The sequence below is a fragment of the Enoplosus armatus genome, chromosome 17 (assembly GCF_043641665.1).
Source record: "Enoplosus armatus isolate fEnoArm2 chromosome 17, fEnoArm2.hap1, whole genome shotgun sequence".
Taxonomy (NCBI): domain Eukaryota; kingdom Metazoa; phylum Chordata; class Actinopteri; order Centrarchiformes; family Enoplosidae; genus Enoplosus; species Enoplosus armatus.
Window position 1 is genome coordinate 17,612,106 of NC_092196.1, and position 20,721 is coordinate 17,632,826.

At 42.0% G+C, this 20,721-nt stretch overlaps 3 protein-coding genes across 4 annotated transcripts; all 3 read left to right on the forward strand.

Moving 5' to 3' along the window:
* The first annotated feature begins 2,263 nt into the window (after positions 1-2,263).
* Positions 2,264-10,214, forward strand: LOC139299715 (glycylpeptide N-tetradecanoyltransferase 1-like). Of its 2 annotated transcripts, none has more exons than XM_070922573.1 (12): positions 2,264-2,367; positions 4,438-4,543; positions 5,008-5,152; positions 5,262-5,380; positions 6,253-6,344; positions 6,457-6,573; positions 6,824-6,994; positions 7,099-7,207; positions 7,302-7,472; positions 7,574-7,738; positions 7,821-7,958; positions 8,479-10,214. In XM_070922573.1, exons 1-12 carry the CDS (start codon positions 2,264-2,266, stop codon positions 8,497-8,499), a joined length of 1,458 nt encoding a protein of 485 aa, XP_070778674.1. In that variant the 3' UTR covers positions 8,500-10,214. The 2 variants fall into 2 exon arrangements, with proteins under 2 accessions (XP_070778674.1, XP_070778675.1); XM_070922574.1 differs by having other exon boundaries at positions 4,444-4,543.
* A 771-nt stretch (positions 10,215-10,985) lies between these two features.
* On the forward strand, positions 10,986-16,302 carry retsat.2 (retinol saturase, tandem duplicate 2). Its single transcript, XM_070922977.1, has 11 exons — positions 10,986-11,168; positions 11,607-11,789; positions 12,023-12,264; positions 12,977-13,178; positions 13,278-13,475; positions 13,592-13,711; positions 13,984-14,122; positions 14,376-14,485; positions 14,591-14,760; positions 15,386-15,545; positions 15,653-16,302. Exons 1-11 carry the CDS (start codon positions 11,009-11,011, stop codon positions 15,799-15,801), a joined length of 1,833 nt encoding a protein of 610 aa, XP_070779078.1. The 5' UTR covers positions 10,986-11,008; the 3' UTR covers positions 15,802-16,302.
* A 684-nt stretch (positions 16,303-16,986) lies between these two features.
* On the forward strand, positions 16,987-20,485 carry cdk21 (cyclin-dependent kinase 21). Its single transcript, XM_070922993.1, has 7 exons — positions 16,987-17,219; positions 17,708-17,840; positions 18,398-18,565; positions 18,745-18,854; positions 18,987-19,037; positions 19,330-19,462; positions 20,408-20,485. The coding sequence occupies exons 1-7, from the start codon at positions 16,987-16,989 to the stop codon at positions 20,483-20,485; spliced, it is 906 nt and encodes a 301-aa protein (XP_070779094.1).
* The last annotated feature ends 236 nt before the right edge of the window (positions 20,486-20,721 follow it).

The window sequence follows — 20,721 nt, forward strand, 5'->3', positions numbered from 1 at the left end:
ATGTGAGGAGAGAGAGAGAGAGAGAGAGAGAGAGAGACTGCTGCCGCTGCCAGCCAGTCTCCCAGTCCAGACCTCAAGTGGTCCAATTTACACTGAGCCACTTCCAAATGCAGGAAGAAATATGTCGCTTAACAGAGAAGAAGAAGGCCGCTGGCTCTTAGCAAATGAATTGCCTCGGGCTGGATAATGAATCCATGATACACTGTGGGAGTGTCAGTGCTCTGGAAACAGGGCCCTGAGGATTGTGGGTCATGAAACACACTGATATGTGACTCGTTACAAAATTTATTTTAATGTTGTTAACTCTCATGTGTTGGCTATGCCTTAATCTGTTAGACAGACTGTGTGTTATTTCATCCATTTGTATTTTTTATTTGAGAAATATTTTAACATTTTTACACTCTTAACTTAAAGAGGGAGGATAGTTTTAACCAGAAACAGCACTTACTTAACTGAGGCTGTCTCATTAGTGCTACAAGTATGAATCCAAGCATGACTGGCTGTGATCAATATTATTTAGCAAATTATTGTTTCAGCACAAATTGTGATGTAACACAGATGTAATAGCGTTTTTATGATTGTCGCAGGTTGTATTGTCCATGAAGGTCGAACAAATGATCAAAGAGTTTCATCAGCTGGTCTTACACTATGCATGGCACTTTTAATTTCTCTCAGGAGAAAGATTTTATTTTCTGAGACAAATGACAATATATTTCTACAACTTGAAACATAAACAGTATTAACTTTCTTGATAGATGTTTACTTATGCTCTTAAAAATGTAAATTGTTGTATTTGCCTCAGCATAATTTAAAATAAGGTGGTGAGTCTAATTTTATTTGACTTTTGAAGATATTTGCTTGTATATTTACTCCTTGAAAACCCTGCATAGTTATGTTTTAACAAATCTTGTCCTTACATTCAGATGATAGATGATTGATCTAATTGTGGTTAAACACTAATACAAGACGACCACCAATCACTTAAGGCTACAGTGAATCATTTAATACTCTAATTAGGAGGTTCCTTGATAATAAAATAAAATAAAATCTAATGAAAGGTGCCACACTTTGATTACTATAATTACAGTTTATAGCATGTAACAAATGTTGAGTGAAGTATGACTCTGCAGTTTGGAAGCTTATAGCCTATGTTGTGTGAACGGCAGCTGGTATTATGTGTGCAAGAGAAAATACTGTTTTCATAAAGGCACTAATAACACCCCACTGTGTGACTCCTTTTGTTGTTTATGCATTAGCTATCAAGAGAGACAGAGTATGTGTGTGTGTGTGTGTGTGTGTGTGTGTGTGTGTGTGTATATAGGGGGTGGGGGTTGCACAGAAATATGTCCACATCACATTTGGTTTCCATTTAATTCTTGAAGTTGTGAATAATGGCTTTATTAATGGTCAATAAATAATTTATGTTTATTTATTTATGTTTTAAATATCAGTAACAAGCCATTGATTAGAATACATTTGGGTTGCCAGGTTTTACAAAATCTGTTGGCTGTGTTTATCATGTCTTTTTGGTAATAATGCAGTTAAATTGAACATTTTCATTGATGGGCTTGTCACTTTATAATCCTTATAATCTATCAATTCTGCAGGTACAAATAAGTTAATAAATATATTTTGGTCCAGATTGTCAGCAGTCTGATTCCAGAAGACACGTGATTAAATTGTGCAACCAGTCAAAGGGATTTTTCACAACCTGGAAACCCAAAAGTTGCATAAGAGTATTGTCTGTGTATCCAAATCCTGATGAGCCTGATGAGCCCTCTGTGCCATTGACCTCCATCATTATCCAAAACACTACTAAAAACACATCAATAAACCACACTGTTGCAACTGGTGACATGCTCCTTTAGCACAACGAGCACAGACATTGTAGTTTGTTTTGAGTCAATCCAGAAAACATTGAGCACACCATTATCCACAGCTGCGAACAGTCCCCAAAAAGAACAATTTACTGCTGTTTGAGAAACATTTGCTAAAAATCACAGTGCCCAGCTGTTTCAGGAAATGACTGAGCCTTTTTTAAAAAAAATTAAACTTTTCATTATGGTAGTGAGAAATTTAAGATTGAGGCTTCTAAACCAAACCAACACCCCTCAATTATGAGCTTGTGTTTATTAAAGCGTCTTGGAAACACCCACTGGAAGACAACAGTGAGGACATTTCCATCACTGCTCTGAGCCAATAGCATCGAGAGAGGTTTAAAGCCGTCGATGGCACGCGGTGGCTCCTCACTTCCTGGTTGAAGATGGCGGATGAGAATGAGACAGCACCGATGCCGGAGAAAGAAGATGTAGAAGACCACGGACACTGCAGCGATTGTGAAAATGAAGAGCGCCACTCTGACGATGGGTAAGAAGGCAGGCTTAGCAGCATAGCGGTGCACAATGTGTCATGTGGCTGTACACGTTAGCAAAGCGAGTGCAAGCTAAACCCTCGGCGAGCAGTCGGGGTAGACAGCCATCGCTGGAAGTTGTCCCGCCTACTTACTTCTGCCCTATTGGTTAGAAACGGTATTTGCTCTCCAGGTCTTTGATATGATTGGCTGAGTGTGAGTTCTGTTCCTCATATGGGCGGGCATTAGCGTCTCCTTCCAGCTCTGATAGCAAGGCGTTGTAGGGGGGTAGAAAAACCAAAGTACGCTTGAAAGCTGGTGATATAAAAAACACCACATTTACAGTCACTTTTACAACTTACAGAATAAAGTCCAATCTTTTTGTTATTAAGTTGATAGTTTGATATAATATGAGCACGCCGTTGTTGGCTGCATGTAACTGATCCAATTCATGGCAACCTCAGTTGACATTTAGCTAGTTAGCTTGCGTGCTAACATAGCTGTCAAACCCCTATTGTCTGTAAGTGGACCTCGGTGCAAACAGCAGCTGAATCAAAAGTGAAACAAGCAAAACCTTCACGTCGTTACACATGCAGCGTAATAATGAGAGATCTGATCTATCTGTGCTTTTAGTGATCCCTTAAATCACAGAAACGTGAATTATCCCAAACCAGCCTAGCTCTGAGTAGCTCTTGCTTAAAACAGGCTTTGATTGAAATCCCACTTTGTTTGGCATTATCTCCTGTTAATGTTTACCAAGCGGTGCACACACATGAAAGGGTCTTGCAAATGACCAGGCGTGTCCTGCTCACGGCAAGTGCGTTTTCTATTTTTGGGAGCAAATGGAGAAAGAAAGTGCTGCTGCTGCTGCTGCAAGGCAGTGGCTCACTTTCTGAGGCTTGTGAACACTCGGCGTCTACTTGTGACCCCTCGTCTCAAGTTGTGGCCTTAGTGTGGTCATGACCTGTGAACCTCATGACAGTTTGACCAGAGATTGAATTTCCTTCTCAGATTGCTTTAATTGAAGGATTTTTTTAGAGGCCTGAAGAGGTGAAATTGTCCAGTATGTCACTATGGGGAAAAAAAAAGCATTTTGAGAAAATAATAAACATATTTTGGTGTAACAGAGAAGTGAGGACCCCTTTTATTAACTGAGGTGAAGCAGCATCACATGTACCCTGCACCCCATACACACAAACACACACACACAGAAACAAAGAATAGTTCTGGCTGTTAGCTGGTCTACTCTGCTGAAATGGAAGCCTGTGGAACAAACTATTGAATGTTTTGTTGTCCATTGTCCCAGTCAGTCACTGACCTCTTGTACATACATGTGTACACACGCGTAGATACCATACACTCTTCTTCCAGAGGTCATGTGATTCACCATCTGTGCTGGTGTTACAAATACAGGCCAGTGCTTGGCCTCTCTCCTCTCTCGGACACTAATGAGATTATCCTCTGTAAGTATGCAGTCTCTCTGTGGTCAGAAAATGGGATAGCTGGGTGGGGGTGTGTGGGTTCTCAGGTTTTACATTCTAAGACAATGAGGGTCTATCACAAACAAGCTGTTGGAGGGGGTTGACTACTTGTGTATGGTGATTTATACTGTCCCGTATCCCGTTGCATATCCTGTATCAGCACAAACAAGAGATACAGGTGATGTGTTTCTAGCGCTCTACCTTGTATGTGTCCAGCCAATGTCTTGCTTTTTTTCTTGCTGATAGACTGGTGTAGTTGTTTCGTTACCTGTCCTAGAGCTTCACCTGACGCTGTCAAAGTAAACAAACAACTCTGTTAGTCTGTCACTGAGAAACGGCCCTCAAACGAAGTCTAGATGAACCTTTTCCAACAGACTGGTAGCAGTGAGATATCCATTTTGTAGGACTTTGACTTAGGCTGGTAAGATAGCTGTTTGTGTAGTATCTCAATAGAAAAGTGTGTATAATGTGGCTTTAATCATCCTGGCTGTTGAGTTGAAAGCATATCCCAGGTAGAGATTTAAAATAATAGATTTTGACCAGAACATGGCAGTCCTCTGGGATAGCAGACTAATATGGATGCCTTCTATTTCTGTCCTGTTTCAGTGACAGGGGTCTGGGTGACGACACTGGCGCTAAGAAGAAGAAAAAGAAGCAGAAAAAGAAGAAGAAATCTGGTGCCACAGAAGCAGTTCAGGACCCCCTTGCCAAGGCATGAATTTTTGAAGTAACACTATTTAAATTAAAGGGTCTGATCACCTAAAATTCAAAAATAGTTCAGGTGTGACTTACCAAAGTTTGGAGTTACAGGCTCAGGTCTGTGCCTCCACAGGCCTAACTTTGCCTATCTCCCCTTTGTTAAATGTTCTACTAATGTGTGGCTGTGTATTGCAGTGCTCATGGCTGAGTTGGGTGGAAACATACTGTTGTGGACTGCAGCATGAGATTTGTACACTGTTGGCTTACAGTGCAGCACTCTGCTGATTAGACGCTACATGTTTACATCCACATCATTAATGACCACTATTATCCACTTTGTCCTTCACCACTCACACCAACACTGTTCAGATCAGAGATAAAGATTTATTGGGTAGCCATTTTAACAGTATTGATTTATGTCTGTGTTCCTCTTTTTTTTTTTTTTAATTGAATTAATCTTGACTAACTTCCAAACAGGTGAATTCATTGCCAGCTGATAAGCTACAGGAGATCCAAAAGGCCATTGAACTGTTCTCTGTAGGCCAAGGCCCTGCCAAAACCATGGAGGAGGCCACTCGGAGGAGTTACCAGTTCTGGGACACACAGCCTGTGCCCAAGCTAGGTATAACATTTATCAAGACTCTCACTTCTGCTCTTAAACCCACAAACAAGTGAAAGCCATGTATTGTGGGTTTCTGTGCTTCCTGTCTGAAACTTTTGATTCCCTTTAGGGGAGACTGTGACATCACATGGCTCCATTGAACCTGACAAAGATCACATTCGCGAGGAGCCCTACAGCCTCCCACAGGGCTTCAGCTGGGACACCCTGGACTTGGGGAACACTGGTGTGGTAAGAGATCTTATAAACACACACACGCATTTAATTGATAAATTAATCTTTTAGTAACAATTTCCTGATTTTTGTAAAAAAGTTAGTTGAATTTTATTTCAGTGCCTCTGAATGTGTCCTTCAGTCACTGTTGTCAGCTCTTCAGTTGTGTGATTGCTGGTGGATGATCACAGTAATAAAGTGCAGCTGAACCTTTAATGCTGAGATCTACAAACTTGCTTTACAGTGAAAGCATGTGTACAGCAGTAATACAAACTTCAGTGGAGTGGATATAATGCCTCGTTTCAGATGTTAACAACCACAGACAAACAATACAAGGAATACAAAAGCAAATAAAACAAATAATGACCACACAAATGAAAAAAAAAAAAATTTAAAAGGGGAAAAAACACTAGTAAAAATAAATAAATAAATAAACAAATACTACACACTGGAGCACCCAGATGAGGTGCTTCACAGTGAAAAGTAAAGTCCTAACGGAAACAAAGGTGTAACTCACATACTCAAACACCAACTTGTTGCCTAATTCTCTGTTGTTGGCATTATTCTTAACACCAAGAGGATATGATACCAGAATCTGCAAGTTGCATTTTGAATGTTGAATTTCAAATGTGCGTGTACAGCACGTGTATGATACAATCCGTATTAACTGGAATTGATGCAGAACAGGTGGAGTTAGCAGAGTTTGTTTCACACATTTGCACAAAGACACACAGGCGTGTAGATTATAGACTATGTGAACTGAGAGTGTTTTTTGTTTTGGTAAATGTTTGTTTGACTTTGGTATCATTTAAAGATTGTTTTTGAATGTGTTACTCTCCTGTGTTTGGTCACGAGTTAATGTCCAATTCTGTCGTTTTCTGTCACACCAGCTCAAAGAGCTTTACACGCTTCTCAATGAGAACTATGTTGAAGATGATGACAACATGTTCCGGTTTGACTACTCCCCCGAGTTCCTGCTTTGGTAATTTAAATACTCTCTTTTTAAAAGGCACTTGGATAAACGTTTTATAAGATGCAGGTGATGGCAAACCAGTAATATGTCGCATTTAATGACTGACTTGCCTCTTTCTCAGGGCCCTGCGACCCCCTGGCTGGTTGCCCCAGTGGCATTGTGGGGTGAGGGTTAACTCCAACCAGAAGCTGGTAGGCTTCATCAGTGCCATTCCTGCTTCCATCTGTATCTATGACATGTAAGTGAACACAACAGTGCAGCGTGTAAATATAATGGATTGAATCAATTACATCATGCTACATGGAATAGGATCATTTACGTTTCTTTAATTATCTCACTCACTTCCACATAACTCACACTTTATTAAAGTATATATATTTGACACACCTCTCAATATAATGCAGTCCAGTACAGCACCACCTTTAACTATGACTTCAATAATAAACATGTTGATGCTCACATGTTGAATTGTTTTCCGTGATGTTTAGAGAAAAGAAAATGGTTGAGATCAATTTCCTCTGCGTCCACAAGAAGCTTCGCTCCAAACGAGTTGCTCCGGTTCTGATAAGAGAAATCACCAGACGGGTCAACCTGCAGGGTATCTTTCAGGCGGTCTACACTGCTGGAGTGGTACTGCCCAAACCTGTGGGCACATGCAGGTGGGTCTGATGGACTTGCTCTCCTCATACTGTGTGCTCACACCCTTCTCCCTTCTTTGTTTACTGTGGCACCAAGTACTCAAAAATCCAGTTTCTCTGCACAGGTACTGGCATCGCTCTTTGAACCCACGCAAACTAATCGAGGTGAAGTTCTCCCACCTGAGCAGGAACATGACTATGCAGCGCACCATGAAGTTGTACCGTCTGCCTGAGGTCAGTGCAAACACACAAATTTGACAAACACAAATAGACTGCGTTGCTCTGCCACGCCTTTTTATACTTCTCCTCGTTGTGTTCTCCCTCTCAGGCTCCTAAGACTCAAGGTCTGCGGACGATGACCAAGAAGGACGTGCCGGTGGTGCACCGCCTCCTCCGTGAGTACCTGAGCCAGTTCAACCTGGTGCCCGCCATGAACCAGGAAGAGGTAGAACACTGGCTGCTGCCCCGGGAGAATATTATCGACACTTACCTGGTGGAGGTATAAAAATATTCCAGAGAATTTTTACTGTTTATTAATAATTCTTCAAAGAAAAAAATCTTCCAGTGTGTTGTACACTAAGATGTATGTTCTCTTGACAGAACGCAGGCAAGGTGACTGACTTCCTGAGTTTCTACACACTACCCTCTACCATTATGAACCACCCGGTGCACCGCAGTCTAAAAGCAGCATACTCCTTCTACAACGTGCACACCACCACCCCCCTGCTCGACCTGATGTCTGATGCCCTCATCCTGGCCAAATCGGTGTGTGTTCCTCTTCAGCCCGTGTGTGTGTTCTCTGAAATGTTTACTCCCAGTGAACTAATGACTTTCTCTTTTTATACAGAAAGGGTTTGACGTCTTCAATGCACTGGATCTAATGGAAAACAAGAACTTCTTGGAGAAGCTTAAGTTCGGCATCGGTGATGGAAATCTACAGTATTATCTGTACAATTGGAAGTGTCCCAGCATGGGGTCAGAAAAGGTACACTTTCTGCGACTTCTTCTTTTTATGATTGCAGTATCATAACCTCGGGGTATCTGCATTGACTTTAGTTTTCTCTCGCCTGCTGTACGTTATTCACAAAAGTGTTGCGACAGTGGATTGTACACACAGGAGGCTGTTGAATCCTTTTTGGGGAGTTTTAGTCGACACCATCAGACCCTGTTTCAAACAGTCACTACTGCTAGCTACAGCAGCAAGGAAGCTCATCATGTCCTTATCCAGGTCCGGGTCTCGTAAATTGAATTAATTATCACAAGGACTTATTGTTTTGTTGACTTATTTTATTTACTACAGTAAAATACTGAAGAATCGTCCTTACTGTGGTCCAGTGGCTGGTTTTACCATGAAAGAAGTATTAATTTGCTTTCTATTTATTATTAAAAAGCTCTTAAAACGTCTTAGATTTAACTCTGTGAACCTGCAGAAACCCTGTAACCTAAAGTTTCCCAGAAATATGTTTGTACCTGTTTTCCTAATGGCTCTGCTTCTCCTCTCTCAGGTTGGGTTGGTGCTGCAGTGACACCCCTTTACGCCATACACAAGTGTCACCAACAGGCCAGGAGACCGCACCATCGCACTGACCACCTGACAGATGGACTGATGACTTCCTGCTTCAGGAACGGAAAAACCCACCGCCCATTTTTACTTTTTGACCTTTTGAACTTTGACCTGCACTACCGCTGCCAGGCGGGGAGGCAGGGAGAGTCTTCCTGCTCTTCCTCCTCCCTCGATCACATGGACCTTAAGCCATTGTAGTTACCATCCCAAACAACTGTATTACATCTGAGAGCTGTCTTGATTGTACCAAACACACTTACACACAAGAACAGTTTGCACAGATACCAAACACTCACTGTTGGCATACCTACAAAACATACAATACATGTAAATAATATCAAACATTGCTGCGGATTATGCCCTAACTCATACAGACTAGAACCTACTGTTTTATTTTATTCCTAAACGTTGGAAGTGCTTTTTGCAATTAAAATAAATCTGTCATCCTTCAGTTTTAGAGATAAAAAAAATAAAACAAATAAAAATGATCAAAAAATATTTTAAAGAGGAAAAGGCTCAAAAAGGTGAGGTAATAAATACCAAAAGTGGACACCAGATAAGGGCTTCTGTTAAGATTTCTCTTGTCATGCTTGACCTGTGTCTTTTTTTTTTTATTCTTCTCATCAAACCCTCTGTTCTATCAGTCGTTACGGAGTCGTTCTTCACTGCTTGAAGAAGATGTTTATGCTCGATTTGGCATTCGTCTTCTGGGTTCTTCTCATCATTAACTTTCATGCGCCTCGTCCCCAGCTTACTGCACCCACAGAAGAAGCCCTGAAACACAGACTGATAACAATGGACCATCTCAGATGCATGGATGAGGTTGTGACTGCCACACAGAGGTTGAAGGCATTCTGATGGGCTTTACGCAACACATTTATCAGCAGGGATCAGATTTGTGATGACACCTCTTAATTTAAATGTGCCCCAGTTTCAATGTCCACCCTTATGGGCTCTCAGACTCGAGAAGTCTGCAAGCGCTTAGGTTGAAGTGGGAAATCAAATGTGCTTGAAGGCACTTTTGAAGACTTTTAGAGCTCATTATGCTGACTTTGCTTCAGGGAATCACACACGAAGTCTTAAAAATAGTCAAACATTAATATAATAAAAGACAGAAAATACACCCATCAAGAAAATCTGAAAGATCTGGCAACAAGTTTACATGCACATGTCGCCCACTGTGTTTAGTTATTCGCTGTATAAAGGCATGATCATGGTTTGTTTTTGTCTCATTCGATGAAATAACATCACTAATATTATGCTTATAGAAGCTTTATTTATAAAGTGACAACAAACTATTATTAACCTACATAGTCTGAAATATGAGCTTTGCAGGTAGCATTTCACCTCCATGCAGCATTTGGAGCGCTACATGGTCATGCAGGTGACATCAGTTAAGGCCTGTGAGGGTGGATGTTGGAAATGGGCCCATGAACAGCAGTCTGGACTTCAAGGACTTTGTGCAGGGTGGGTGGTGATGATGATGATGATGATGACTGGGGAAACGCCCCACTTAAAGTCTTTCTTATGTAAAATGTTGGTTCTATTTGCAAACTGATGTGATGTAAAAGAGTGGGTCTCATATGATGCAGGAAATGACTGTGAAGATGCAGGTGAAGTTTTTTTTTTTTTTCTTTTTGGAGCAAAAAAATAAACTCTAGAAGTTGCTGTGAGGTTTTTGCATGTTTTGTTGTTGTTTTTTTTGTCAAAGGGGGATATTATGTTTGTAGAAAGTCCCGAATATGTAATTAAACAGGAGATTTAAACCAGATCTCAGTCTTCCTCAGTGGCTGGTGTTTCTGCCGAGGAAAGATGAGGGTAAAGTTACTAACTGTTCCATAATTTTTAATTTTTGACCATTAATCTAGTCAAGATTGAGGGTTTAACGTGCAACTTTTTTGTTGATAATGTTACTACTTATTATCATCGACAGGGTGTTTGGAAAGGTTGCCTGTTATTAAATATAATCAGGCATTTTTAAATACAGAAAATGGAACAGCATGAAATAAAAACTCATGTATATTAAACTGAGTTAAATAAACAAATAAAACGGACAAAGATTTGTAAAAGAAAATATAAACTTAATAATGCTGTTTTTAGAATTGACAAGATAATAATAGCAGTAATAATAATTAGTAGACTTTATATATTTTTATATATATATTAATGATAATAGTGTTTGTTCTTTTTTATTCTTCACGAGGAACACCGAGGTCAAGAAGACCTTTTCTGTTTGCTATTATGAAACACAGCAGGGGCGTGTTTTCCGTCTCTTTCCTCATGTTTTAAAACGAGGCGTCGCTCTCACGCTGAACTTGACGTTGATTGGTCGAAACTGCCTGACGCGTCGTAAAAAAATAGGGCTCTAATTGGCCGGCAGCACCACCTGTCGGTTATGCAGGCGATACTTTAGCGAGTCCAACGCGGAAGTGATCGGAGCGGTTTCGACATCGGTCGAATTTACAGCCACAATGTGGATCAGTGTGGGGATCATCTGTGTCGCTTTGGTCATATTTATATTCAAATATGTCTTCGGCAGCTCCGGACCCAATCCCTTCGAGACGGACACTCGTGAACCGCTGAAACAGATGGTTCACAACAGGAAGGAGAAAAATAAAGTTCTGAAGCAAGGTAAGTTACACTACCAAGGTCGTTATATAATTAGTTTCCAGCTGTAAAAGAAACACATAGATATTTTACTTAAGTAAAAGTTGCAATACCACAGTGTAGGAATACTTTATTACAAGTAATATATACATATACTACCTCACTATTACTTACATGTGCAATACATACATATATAGACAAACATATACATTGTATATTTTCATTTTCTATTTCTTATTTTGATATTTTGTACATACTTTTATTTCTTCAATTTATGCTGCTTTCTACGCTTGAATGGGAGCACTGGTACTGTACAACCCCGACCCCCCCCCCCCCCCCCCCAAGTTGGAACCAAGTTCAGCAAACCTTGTTCCCCTCCTGGAATCCTCAGATTCATTGTTGTCGTGCCATCTGTGCAACATCCACGCTGTTGTCTGAAGGTCTTGCTTGCCCTTTCTTCAGGTTTTGTGGCCGGTAAAGTTCCTGACAACCTGGATGCCATCATCATCGGCAGTGGGATCGGTGGGCTTGGGCTTGCGGTGCTTCTGGCCAAAGTTGGAAAGAAAGTCCTGGTTCTGGAGCAGCATGATCGGGCTGGAGGATGCTGCCACACGTTCACAGAGAAGGGCTTTGAGTTTGATGTTGGTGAGAAGGAAGGCTCTTGTTTCTTGTTATATATATATATATATATATATATATATATATATATCACACCTAAAATCAACAAAATGTCGTGAAGCTTTCATTTAATTTAAGATTTTTTTTACTAAACACCAGAATTTAGGCACGTAAAGTTGTACAAATATGTCTCAGTTCAGGTGAGGGGGCCATTTTCTGTACTGAAGTCTTGTCTGCATGATTTCTCCTTCCTCCCTCAGGGATCCACTACATCGGTGACCTGCTGGAGCACAAGCCGTTTCGCTGCATGTTGGACCAAATTACTAACGGACAGCTGCAGTGGGAGCCTCTGGCGAATCCGTTTGATCACGTAGTGCTGGGACCTCCAGAGAACCGCCGCCGGTATCCCATCTACAGCGGCAGGACCCGCTTCCCCGAGGAGCTGAAGAAGTGCTTCCCCGGAGAGGAGAAGGCCATCGATGAGTACTTGAAGCTGGTCAAGGTGGGATCTTTAAAATGATCTGTTAAGTATTAGGACACAATATTCTGCAGCTCCAATACAAAAACTTTAGAGAAACATTTAGAGTTGAAAAAATATTTTCAGTGACAATCTAGCCATTTATTTTCTTTCTCTACTCACTTAAATGTGCAAAATTGCAACTGTGTGTTTGTAAATTGTACTTTAGCACAGAGAGGCCTCATTATCAAGATTTTTGTTGGTGTTGTCACTGATGTTCTTCACAAGCTCAAGGGTTGCTAAATCAAAGGTCAGAGTAATTGGCAAAGCCTCTCATTAGCTGGGATATTACATCACTTTACCCAGACTGAGTTGCAACAGCGTTTTCCTTTGACACCCGATAAAGGAATGTCACTTCCTTTATCTTTGTGGCGTCGATTTAGTGCATCTATTCATTTCTTTCAACTTATTATTTCTCTCTTTTAAATTGCTCATAGCACTTTGCAAAAAATGAATTTACAGAAGGCAAAAATGTTTCATGGACCGCAGACATTATTCCTAATTCTTCTATACTTCCTTTTATCTGCTTGTCCATTTTCCTGTGGACAGCACATCCTCACTCAGCCATTGTCCAGTTATACATTTAGTTAGAGCACGTTTAAACTTCCATGAAAGTACATCTGAAACCATATTTATATAGTTTGTAGGATCAATTTAAAGCCGTCGTTTGTGTGTCTTGTGTGCGTTTCGTCTTCAGAAAGTCGGGCGGGGCATTTGGCTCCTCGCTCTGCTGAAGCTCTGCCCCGCCCCCTTGGCCAAGTTCCTGGTCTACACCGGTCTGGCCAAGCGCATGTCTTTCTTCTTCCAAATGGCCCCCCGCAGCCTGACAGAAGTGGTCAATGAGCTGACGGAGAACAAGGACCTCAGGGCTGTCTTCACCTACATCTTTGGCACCTATGGTAGGCCGAGCCGCAGCTCTGCTGGTTGTAATCAGTTTATTTCTTCAGTATTCTGAAGTTACTGTGCTCATAGTTTTTGTTCCCTTGTGTGATCTGCAGGTAACATGCCAAAAGATGCCAGTTTCTCTATGCACAGCTTGCTGGTCACTCACTACCTGAACGGTGCCTGGTACCCGAAAGGCGGAGCCACTGAAATCGCCTACCACATGATCCCCATCATTGAGAAGGCAGGTGGTGCTGTTCTAGTTCGAGCGCCAGTCAACCGCATCTTGTTCAATGAAGCCAGGGAAGCTTATGGTGGGTGTGACCTCCTCAGCTTTACTGTACACAAGCACATCATGCAGCTCCCACAGAGGAGAGACTCACTGTGTGTGTTTGTTTGTTTGTTTGTTTGTTTGTTTTGATGTTTTCAGGTGTGAGCGTCATGAAAGGCCAGGAGGAAGTACACATCCGTGCCCCTATGATCATCTCTAATGCAGGCATCTTCAACACCTACCAGAAGCTGCTGCCCAAAGAGCTCCAGGCCATGCCAGGTGAGGAATAAGTGCTGCAACTAATGATTATTTTGTTTAATATTCATTTATTTTTAATGAATCAATTAACCCTTTAGTCTACAAAATGCCTGGTGACAACTCAAGTAGCTTTATTTGTTCGATCAACCTAAAGATTTTTCATTTCCAATGAAATAAAACAGAGAAAAGCATTGATAGATGAGTTAAACAATTCATTAATCCTGTGTCGATTGATCACGTCATGCTTGTCTGTTAAGTTGACCTGTACGATGTGACGCTCCTGTTCTGTGCAGCGATCCAGAAGCAGCTGAGCATGATGAAGAACGGTGAAGGTGGCCTGAGTGTATTTCTGGGGCTGAATGGAAGCAGTGAGGAGCTGGGCCTAAAGGCAGACAACTACTGGATCTTTACCGAGAACAATTTTGATGAACTGTATGTTGTCTTGCATCTTTTATCTGTTTCTTATAACTGAGTTACAGCCAAAACATAGAGCTGGCTCCTAAAAAAAACCTTGTGTTTAGTTTGTAAGGTGCCTGTTTTAGACGTTTTTATCATGTGGTGGAGTATAAATGAAACATGCATTGTGAGAGTCAGTACATGCTGTTAGGGATGTAGTCCTGGTGTAAGTGTATTATGCTCAACTATCTGTGTGAATTCACCAGAATGACCTGCCTTTCTTTTACAGGGTGGAGAACTACATGAATGGAAAGAGGGAAGAATCTGCTAAAAGCGTGCCTCTCCTGTTCGTCGCCTCTCCGTCAGCTAAAGATCCAACCTGGGAGGAAAGATCACCAGGTCCAGAGACTGTTTTTACCGTGGAGCGGCGTGAATGCATGAGTCGTAACAATAGTCAGTGTGTGCTTTTTGTTTCTTTTCCTCAAATATTCTCTTATCTTTTAGGGAAGTCCACCTTGAGTCTGGTCAGTTTTGCCAACTACGAGTGGTTTGAGGAGTGGAAGGACGGCAAAGTGACAAACAGAGCGTCTGACTACAAAGAGCTGAAACAGACACTCATTGACTCTATTCTGGAGGTGGTTATGGGCGTCTTCCCTAAGATAACCAGAGACAAGGTAACGTTTCTGAATCTGTCTGCTGTCCTCTGGAGCACTGAGATAGGCCGGTCCTCTGTAACCCTCTGTAGGTTGGCACTCACTTGAGTTACAACCACCTTATCTATTTATTAAGTTTCCAACCTGAACCAGGTCTTTTTGGTATGCTGCTCCCACTTAAACCTTAAACCTTCTGCAACTCATTTAAAACTGCCAGATGTGGTCCCCCCCCGTGAATTTAAATCAGTGCTGCAGAAACTCTCTGCTCTCCTTATGGCTTCCTCTTGTTTGAATATTGATGTGTTAGCCTCATTAATTGTTTGATCATATTAGATTGGTCTTATTTATTTATTGGGGCCATTTTAGACTGTTTCTAGGATGCAATCTTTTGTACATTTCTATTCTTTTAGTCATTTTTGTCAAGATTTTGTGACGTTATCTCAGTTAAAACTCATTGTTATTGTTGCCCATCTCAGCCAGGAAACTCACTACAAAATGAGTTTTAATCTCAAAACCTTCTTCTAACCTGATAATCAGACTGAATTGCCGTCATATTTTAGTCACTGAACATGATACAGAAGTCTGAAACCAGGCTAGCTTTCCTGGTTTAATAAAAATATGTTTATTCACCTGCCTGTTTGTGTAGATTGAGTACATTGATGCTGGAACCCCCATCACAAACACACATTATATCGGAGCCCCCAAAGGTGAAATCTACGGAGCGGATCATGGCATGGCCCGATTCAGCCCTGAACTCCACGCTACAGTGAGACCTCAGACTCCACTGAAGAACCTCTATCTGACCGGTGAGTCCGCCTGTGCAGCAGAATACCATCCAGAGAGCGCCTTTAATTCCTGACAGGACTCTGCAGTATGAACTACCCTCAGTACATGTCGTGTGTTTGCGTTGCAGGTCAGGATGTGTTTGTGTGTGGCTTTGCCGGTGCTCTCGCTGGAGCTCTCACCTGCGGCTCCGTCATCCTCAACCGCAACCTCCATCTGGATGCCATCGCCTTGGCGAAGAAAACAAAGCTTCTTAATGACAAACTGAAAGGGGAGTAACTGCCTGGCAACGTTCAGCTGAGTGACCATTCTATACTGTATTTAATCAGTACTTGAGCTTACATCGAACTCACAAAAAACCCTGTGTAAGGAGGCTCAAAGCACCCCAGCAGACTCCCAGATTTCACCTAACAAGAGTTATTATTGCTAAAATAAAGTGGAAAGATGACACCAGCTCATAGCTCTAAGCTGTGTCTATACTTATTATGCATACCTACACTAATTCACATTTGAATAATTCAGTTTTGATAAATTGTGAGTGAAGTAAGACGTGGGTTGTTACACGTCAGCCTGCACTGATCAAAACTAACATTACCTCACTTGTCGATGCAGATACTTTATAAACCATTCACTGTGTTGGAATTCATATGCAACCTGTTGTGTAATATTTTGCACTAAAAGGCCTTTGCACTTCTGTGCCTGTGGTGTGTTTGATTTGCAGTTTGTAACAGGTTTACAAAGGTTGCTCCCTTTTTAATATTAAAGGGTACAAACAATGAATTGGTTGCAGTTTGGTCTTTTGTGTGTGTCGATTTTATTGACAATATTTGGTCAACAGGTTCCTATCTCAGTGTAATTAAACACATTCAGTCTGCTGCTCTTTTGGGGCTTCATTATCTACAAAGCAGAAATGTTGTTGAAGTGTTAGATGTCTGTAAACCAGCCCTTTTTATGTTTATTTGTTTATTTATGTTGTTTATATGCACTGGCCTCCAGGAAATCGCCTGCACCTGAACGCCGCATGTGTTTACAGTGACATTGACAGCAGCAGGGAGCACGTGTACAAGAAGTGGGCTTCCCAAAATGTTAAAAATTTGAGCTTTCTGATTAGTTGGCGAATAAAAGGGGTGTGATTCTCTCATACTTGTCTGACGCTGGCTGCAGCGACATGGAGAGGAAAGCGCTGTCAGCAGTCTGAGGTAAAGTAAAAAACAGCAGATTCTGCAACAACAAGATGAAATTCAACACTTAATTGCTTCAAAACGTTGTTATTACAGGTGTTGTCTGTGACAGGTGATCATTACCTGCTAGCTAACCTGCAAACGCCTCGTTAGCTAGCTTACTCTCACTTACATTGAGTGATGAAGGAGGTAAATGCAACATATTTAACTGTCCTCATGCTAAAATAGACATTTTATCTGGAGAGGTTCAGGTGAAGTTATTCCGGATTTATTTTGGAAAACCATGGACGTCGTCTGCGCTAAACCTTTGTGCTACGAGCTGCTGGCAGAAGTAGGAGAGGGCTCGTTCGGTAAAGTGTATAAAGCCCGAGAGGCGGCGGGGAAACAGCGCCTCCTGGCGGTGAAGAAGATCCACATCCGCGGGGACGCGTCAGAGGCCGGCATCCCTGCTTTCATGATCCGCGAGGTGGCGCTGCTGCGTAAAATTAAGTACTTCAACCATCCCAACATAGTCAAGTAAGTGAATGTGTTCATTACACGCTGTGTGATACAACAGTCCTGCAATAGATCCTCCATCAAGGTTTTAATGTTTTAGAGAGGTGTCGGTTCAACTGGAGGATGTAGTTTGTGGTGCTGTTGTACAGAGAGGTGTTTCTGTTATTTAGCCAACCCTCGTATATATAAACGAAGAACTTTTATTCATCCAGAGGGAAATTGTTGTGCAGCAGTAGGAAAGAGTGCAAATATAAAATAGCTATAAAGGTGCAAAATATACACAAACATGTGAACAAGGTCAGGATCATAATTTGCTCGTATGTGAAGTTGTTTCTTGGTGAGTTGCATACATATCAAATCCCATGTACAGGTAAGTGTATATTTAGCATTATGTCACCTGCCACAAACTGCAGCCTCCAAAATGGTCATAAAGTTGAATCAATATTGAATAAAAAGCGGTTGAGCTGCACATATTGTGTGTGTTTTCTAACCCTGATGGAAACGTCCAGGCTGTTGGATGCGTCTGCTGTACCGGTGGGCCGCAGCCTGGACCTCACTCTGGTGTTTGAGTACATTGACCAGGACCTGTCCACGTACCTCTCCAAGGTTCCTGCTTCTGGGCTGAGCCGCGACTGTATTAAGGTGTGAACTCATCACCTGACTCATCATAGTGTAGCTGCATGTGTTTAAGCTTTGAAAAAGCACAAACATAACGGTAGCATACTCTCCCCCAGAAATGCAGAGTTTTATTTTCCCCTCCTCATGTGCTTCTTGACATATAGGCCTGTTTTCACTTTTTCTTTTGTGTGGCGTCTTGACACCCTCCCACCACTCTCTTCCTCTGGTCTGGAATTTCCTGTTTTACCAGCATGATGTTGTCTCTGGACAGCTGACAGATTGTTGGACAGCAGTAGTAAACTCCATGTACTTCTTCTTTCTATCATCACGAGTATGAACGCCTATGTGTCATTTTAGAAAATGTTCAGGCTGCTAACAAGAACAAAGTGCCTGACTTGTATTATTACACCTTGTAGCAGCTTTTACATTGGTCCACTTCAAGTGACGTATTTACCAGTAACTGATCTGGTAAATATGCTGTTGTCATATAATCCCCTGAATGCATTTTTCACCTTGTCAACCAATCGTAATGTAGTCTAAAAGAAAACTTAGTTCTGCCGTGCTGCCGTCTGTCTGTACAGGATGTGATGCAGCAGCTGCTGCGAGGATTGGACTTCCTACACACAAACATGGTGCTGCACCGCGACCTGAAACCAGAAAACATTCTGGTCAGCAGCCGTGGAGAAGTCAAGATCGCAGACTTTGGACTGGCTCGCATCTACACCTTCAACATCGCTCTCACTCCAGGTGTACGTGAGGCGGCGCGTAACCTCCTTCTGGTGTAGCTCATTAACTGATGAGTGAAGGCTGAAAAAGAACTGCAGTGATTCTCTGCTAAGACATTTTGCAGCCTGTTCTTCCTGCATGTAGCGCTGTGTCTGTTCCTTGGCCTGAGGTTCTCTCTTCATACCTGCCTCTCTCTGCTCAGGTGGTGACGCTGTGGTACAGAGCTCCCGAGGTGCTGCTGAACTCTGTTTACATGTCCTCAGTGGACACGTGGAGCGCCGGCTGCATCTTCGCCGAGCTCTTCCTCTTGAGGTGAGGACAGCTGACTCTGCGTCTGGCTGGAGGAGATATGAGGCACTAGAGAGTTTCATTCAAGAGGCAAAACGTTGTCTACAGTTGTCAAAATAGAGATAATGTTGCCACATGACGTTTGTTCTCCCACAGACCACTGTTTCAGGGATACACAGAGGTGCAGCAGCTGCAAAAAATCTTTGAGTGAGTATTTTCTACCTCTGTATCTACAATACAGCTGGTGTTATGGTGATCTGGTGTTTGCTCCAAATTAAAAGCAGGCAGGGATTAAACTGTACCAGTGCTTTAAGCCTTTTGTCTTGCTGAGTTCAGAAGTTGTTCAACAACCGTTGAAAGTCATCACACTGAAGTACAAGTAATGCAGTTCAGTGATAATCCCTTTCCCTGTAAATAACAAATAAAAATAAAAAATGACTCCACCCAGCTTTACATTGTTGCTGCTGCTCAGGTCTTTGCTTTGCTGTGTGTCTGTCAGGGTGATCGGTTTGCCCAGCGAGGAGGACTGGCCCAAGGACAGCCCGATCTCATACTCAGTCCACTGGGGACCAAAAGGCTCCTGCACCAAGCTGCTGCACAACCTGGGCCCAGACGAGAACGACCTGCTGTCTGTGAGCAGATCTGTGGTTCTTGTTTTCATGACACGTCGCTGTGCTGCACGTTTCACACCGCAGAGAGAGGCTGACTTTAAGTTTGAAATCATTTTGAACAGAATGAATACATGTTTAGACAAACATTCAGAGTGATTCTGACTTGATTAGTAGCTTAATTCATGAACCTCACAGAAATTTGACAATTGATCAATAGTTTCTTTTATCAAGTAACAAGACTAAAAGTCTACGACCATGCTAGCTAACCTGTGATGTTTGAAAAACACAGAAGGTCGTTTCCTTCATGGTGGAGCGTTTTTCATCCCGATGGTTAAAAGAGTCTTTGAGGGTTCAGAAAATAGTGTTTTTAAATGACCCTCCGGTTGATTATCTCTTAGAGAGACCGATGCGTACCTCTGTGACCCGCATGTATGCTAAGACATGGTGGAGTTTTGAGCTAAATGCTAACGTCTGTATGCTAATATGTTGATGTTTGGCAGGTATAATGTTTACCATGTTCACCATCTTAGTTTAGCCTCTCAGTATGCTAATATTTGCTAATTAGCATGAAAACCAAAGGACAGCTGAGGCTGATGGGATGTCATTAGTCTTGCAGGTATTAAACTAAACTGTAAACTATTGGACAAAAGTTTTGACTCGACGATGGATCAACAGAAAGATTATAATTCACCCTGAGGGAGACGCGGCTCTCTCTATCAATTTTCACGTCAATTCATTCATGTTCATCCAAATGTTGAGATATTAAACCATGAATATGATCCTCATGGTGGCGCTAGAGGTGAAGTCAGGGTATCACCAGCCAGTCAAATGCATCGTCAGTATTTGAGAGTTTATACAGTAGATGATGAACTGATTATTCCAGTAATTGTGATTAAAACAAAAGGGATCGTAGCAGCAGCACTCAGACTTTAAACAGCACTTGTTGTGACGTCTCCTTACCTGCAGAAATGTTTGGCATTCAGACCGAGCTGTCGCATCTCCGCCGCCAAAGCCCTGGCTCATCCTTTCTTCATGAAGCAGTGAAGATTTCAGTCAAACGCTGAGTGGAAGAAGAAAAACCTCCTCCTGCTCCCCCTTCCCTCTGCTTTACCGTCAGCGGTACTGACGAGCGTACACTTTGGTCAGAACGTGGACTCTTCATTGGCTGTGACACCAGCATCATGAGAGACTGGTCAGGTTTGAGGGAACGACTTTACCCCCTTTTAACAGCAGTAAATAAAACTAGTATGACTCTGATGGCACAAACTCCAAAATATGTG